A 5,634-nucleotide genomic window follows, 5' to 3' on the forward strand; every position below is an offset into this window, starting at 1 on the left:
CCATCCCCCCTCCCACAAACCGAACCTCCCCTCACCACCCCTTCCCTTCATCCCACCGACAACAGGACAATCCAGGTCACGTGGGATGCAGTGACATCCTTATTAAACGAATCCTACCGAGCCCCTCTGCGGGATGATCCTTTTGAAGACCTCACAATGAACACTTGACTCCTCGTCAAATCAGAGTCACTATGGCAGATTCACATCAACCGTGCATTTGATGTCTAGGCCAGTCCCTTACGACGCTCCTGATTGGCCGTTGGGAAGCCAATCACAGGGCTGGAAACTCTCCTCAGTCTCTCTCTCGAGAGAGTTCACACGGGTAGGATCCATGTTCCACCTCTCCTGAGGTATACGTCTTTCAGGAGAGGTGGAACATACATCCTGCCTATGTGACCTCTCTCGAGAGAGAGACTGAGGAGAGTTTCCAGCCCTGTGATTGGCTTGCCAACGGCCAACCAGGAGCGTCGTAAGGGACTGGCCTAGACATCAAATGCACGGTTGATGTGAATCTACTATAGGACCTCGGCGATGACGAACAGTTGGGGAGGCTGGTCACAAGGGATTCGATTAGACTTAATTAACCTCTGTTGGTTCTGAGCTGATTACCAACTCGGGGTTGAAATGGGGCTTCGGCCGAGAGGTTAATTTAATGAATGGAATAGAATGTGGAATTTGGGTCAGAGGTCAACCGCTGGGCCCATGAGGTCATTCGGCGATGAAACTGAAATTGACGGTAGAAAGGTTTGAAAGGTGACAGGAGGAAAAACATTTGCAGTTGCACTATGAAACAATTGTTGCCAGGTTTGGGTTGAAGAAAGTAAGATGGAAGAAAAAGAATATGAACGGAGGTACAGTAAATGGAATGAAAGGGGTTGTAGCTAGGGGCAGATGGGACGCTGCAAAGAACCTTCAGTAATGTATTGGACGTTGTTCTGATCTGCAAGTTCATATTACATATATATATATATATATATATATATATATATATATATATATATATATATATATATATATATATATATATATATATATATATATATATATATATATATATAGATATATATATATATATATATATGTACTATCTATCTATCTATTTATATATATACAGAGAAAGAGAGAGACAATAAAATTACCCTTAATTATACCAAATGACTAGCGAGTGATAATATTTTAAGAAAGCATAAAGTAGGTCAAAGATTAAAAAAAAAAATCAAAATTCAAAAGTAGAGAAAAGAAAGTCGAAAACAAACTGAAATCCTCTTCCTCAAAAGGACCTCATTTGCCCAGATCACTTTATCCCTGTCCTTCTAATTAGTTCAATTACGAATTGAAGGCGACCCCAATTCGTTGATGAATCAAAGGTAATGAATGATCTGTATTAAAAAAAAAAAAAAAAAAAAAAAAAAAAAAAAGGTCCTAATGTCATCATCAAAATGGCGCCCGGTTGTCAGTTTCTTGAAATATATCAATGAAGCTTGCATTGTATGTGTGTGTGTATGAATGTATATATGTATATGTGTATATTATTATATATATCATATATATATATATATATATATATATATATATATATATATATATTATATATATATATGTATCATCAATGAAAGGAGAGGACACACAGATGTACATGCTGTCTTTATTGCGACGTTTCGTAATTATCAAATTAATTATATCATCAGGCTGTTAAAATTAGAAATAAAATTCCTAGTAAAATTGTAAAAACATAACTAAAAAATAAAAATTCAGAAATGCAAAAGCTAAAAAATTATTCTTACTAAGTGTACAAAATATACACATTAAAATTAAGGAAATTGAATTATCTAAAAGGACATACATTAAAATGAAAGATAAATGAACATAAAATTAACAAAAACTGACAAAAATTTAAAGCAGCAGTGAACAGTTACAGAACAAGAAGTCAGGGACCGACCTAGAGGAGTGACAGCGTTAAACTAAACAAACATAAAAACATAAATAAACAACACAAGTATTTGTCTTGACTTTTGTTGTTTATTTATGTTTTTATGTTTACGTTTTAGTTTAATGCTGTCACTCCTCTAGGTCGGTCCCTGACTTCTTGTTCTGTAACTGTTCACTGTTGCTTTAAATTTTTGTCAGTTTTTGTTAATTTTATGTTCATTTATCTTTCATTTTAATGTATGTCCTTTTAAATAATTCAATTTCCTTAATCTTAATGTGTATATTTTGTACACTTAGTAAGATTAATTTTTTAGCTCTTGCATTTCTGAATTTTTATTTTTTTAGTTTTGTTTTTACAATTTTACTAGGAATTTTATTTTTTTATTTTAACAGCCTGATGAATATTAATTAATTTGATAATTACGAAACATCGCAATAAAGACAGCATGTACATCTGTGTGTCCTCTTCCTTCATTGATGATTATTAATAGGATTGACTCCTGGCTCCTGGCACTAAGCAATATATATATATATATATTATATATATATATATATATATATATATATATATATATATATATATATATATATATATATATATATATATGTGTGTGTGTGTGTGTGTAATATATATATATATATATATATATATATATATATTATATATATATACACATATATATTTAAAGGTATAAGCCACGAAGGAAAAATAAACAATGTTCAATTTCATTTAAGTGAAAACAACCACAGAATAGATTGGATTGGTAGTTCAGTAATTGCAAGGTCAAAAGATGTCTTATCACGAAATCTTTTAGAATCTGCTTTAATACGACTTACTTCCCATTGTAATTCCAATATTAGTCGTGGCCTGTATCATTTAGACCCTTGTATTTGTAACATGTTTAAGAATGACCTCAAAGATATAATTACAGACTAAAATAAAAATTAGTTGCCTTAGAGATATCTTCGTTGTATATGTATGTTTAATATGAATTGTGAATATGTTTTTGTTTACCAAAGTTCTGAATAGCTGTCACCCAAAATAATCCTTTAATTGTCTTGTCCTTGTGCCTGAGCAGACTGACTTGATTTTCTTTTTTTTTTTAATTGTACCCATGTTTATGCTTGTTTGGGAAGGTTACTCATCTTCCAGGTGTGTCGGAATCTAGGTACTAGTCTCTTTATAATCCCTAACTGTCAGTTATACGACCTTTCTTGTATTGTCAATTCCTCATTTAAGTCAATTTATCTGCTGAGTAAAGAACGTCAAGTCGAAAGATCTTGCAGAAACTCCGATGTTTATTTTTCCATCGTGGTTTATACCTTTATTTATGGATTTATCACATTCCAAACTTTCGTGATTCAGTTATATATATATATACTGTGTGCGTTTGTGAGAGCATGTTATACTTGCATATATATTTGTATATATATATATATATATATATATATATATATATATATAAATATATATATATATATATATATAGTATATATATATATATATATATATATATAATATATATATATATATATATATATATATATATATATATATATATATATGTGGCGTTGGCTAAGACTATACAGTCACCATACACTCACACGCCAATGGCAGACGCTCTGATTTGTACACCCACAGGTGTATGAATTATACACAAATACAGAAAACAATCGACAATCGATCCCTTTTTCCGGAAAACTCGAAGCTCTTGCGCAGAAAAACACCGACTTTTTAAAACCTGAGGGACAAAAGCTAAGCTCTGAGACCTAAGAGGATATCCAGCGCTCAAAATAACGTTGATACAATAGCTACGAAGGGGTGGAAACTAAGATGGAGGAAAGAGAATATGAACGGAGGTGCAGTAGAAGGAACGAACGGTGTTGCACCTAGGGGCCGAAGGGACGCTGCAAGGACCTTTAAGTAATGCATACAGTGCACTGCATGAGATGCACAGTTGGCATTACCAGCCCCACCCCCCCTTCCCCTAACACAAGCGGTAAACTGTAATAGAAACATCTTTGAGCGTTCGACCGATGGATCCTTGAAGCCACGCCCACCTCTGTCCAATCTGATCTCATCTCCCGTTTTCTTTTCTTTTTATTTATCTTTTGCCTTCCTGTCATCCTTCATCCGTGAGAAAGACAGATAAAGCTAACACCCGGAAAGCCAAATCGGGCCAGGCAAGGCACGTCACGTCTCTCTTTGCCATTTCCAAAGACGTTCAGAGCACGTACCCAGACAGGAAAAAAAAAAAAGAAAAAAAAAAAAGGGGGTAATCAAACCTCCTTTTCTCCTTCTCCGTTTGAAGTAAAATTGACAATAACCTGGAATGTGTAGGTCCAAAAAGGATTTCTAACAAACCGCCCCCAATTTGAACTGCATGTCCCAAGTGACAGAGTAGACAAAATATAGAAGGAAAACGCCTCTTTCACTTCGTTTCCAGTGAAATTGACGATAACTTGAAAGGTGTAGGTCTAAAAATGTTGGCTATAAAACCTATCCCAATTTGAAATGCATGCCCCAAGTTACGGAGTACAAAAAATATAGAAGAAAAATGACTCCTCTTTCACTTTGTTTAAAGTAAATTGGCGATAAACTTCAAAGTCTAGGTCTATCTAGAGAATGCTTAACACACTGATCCCAATCTCAGCTACATGCCTCAGGTGACGAAGTACAGAAAAAAAAGGAAAAAAAAAAAAAAAAAAAAAAAAAAAAAGAGAAGTAGGTCACTTATAGCCCTCATACACGAACGCCTGTGAATCCATTAGACAGATTCAGTCCGAGAATGGTTTCAGATGTCGCTTTTGACTGACGCGAGAAGTACTTGAGTCTAATGCTAAGGTCACACATTCACGTATCAACGCACGCACGCCCACGCATGAGCGGAAATTGGTAGTTGGTAACAGCTTACGTCGGTAAACCGTAAATGTTCCGTAAAACACGTAAAATCGTGGACGTACGGTGACGGGTCGGCCGGGCGCTGAGCTCCACCCACTGGAGCGCCGTAGCCCGCTCCAGTTTTGAAATGTTCAAAACAAGTCGTGGGTGGTCACGCCAAAGATCACCTGACGTAGCTGCAGGCATTGCACGTGGGACCCACGGTGACGGCAACGAGGTAGGTGCTGGGCTCATAGGCATAGTTCGCCGCCGCGATTTTCTTCTCGCCGCGAAGCCCGTGGGCCTCCTCATGCGCGGTAGCCATAACGGGGAAAGGAAAACCGAAACTCTCACGTTTTACAACCCTGTACGACGTGGCAACGCTGTATCGCGGTATAAAAAAAGGATCAGGTCGGCGCCTTCAGGTCAGCAGTGCCATATAAGGCAGACAAAACTATCTCAATACAATAAATCATTTTAAATAAAGAAATTTATGTATTCACTTTAAAAGTAGCAAACAGACATCAGGGTCTAGACATATGAAATGAAAAAACAAACTCACGACAAAATAATATATGACAAATATACACAGAAGAGAAAAGCAAAATTTTTCAACACAACTACAAAACTACATCTGAGAACTCTAATACTTGGTGCTTTCACATTTCTCTCTCTCTCTCTCTCTCTCTCTCTCTCTCTCTCTCTCTCCCTTCCATCCTCGAGCTTCATCGAGAACTTATAGTGTATATTATGTATATACTTATATTTTAAATGGTAAGTGTCTTTTTAAGTATATATTTATATTTTATATGTCAAGTATTTTC

General features: G+C 35.6%; 1 protein-coding gene across 1 annotated transcript in view; it reads right to left on the reverse strand.

Annotated features, from left to right (window-relative positions):
* LOC135201171 (uncharacterized) overlaps positions 1–5,135 on the reverse strand; it is a 54,690-nt gene extending 49,555 nt beyond the window's left edge. The window contains exon 1 of the mRNA XM_064230047.1: positions 4,999–5,135. Coding sequence (XP_064086117.1) covers positions 4,999–5,135 — 137 coding nt within the window. The remainder of the gene's footprint in view (positions 1–4,998) is intronic.
* Positions 5,136–5,634: the final 499 nt, after the last annotated feature.

The sequence above is a fragment of the Macrobrachium nipponense genome, chromosome 28 (genome assembly GCF_015104395.2).
Source record: "Macrobrachium nipponense isolate FS-2020 chromosome 28, ASM1510439v2, whole genome shotgun sequence".
Classification (NCBI taxonomy): domain Eukaryota; kingdom Metazoa; phylum Arthropoda; class Malacostraca; order Decapoda; family Palaemonidae; genus Macrobrachium; species Macrobrachium nipponense.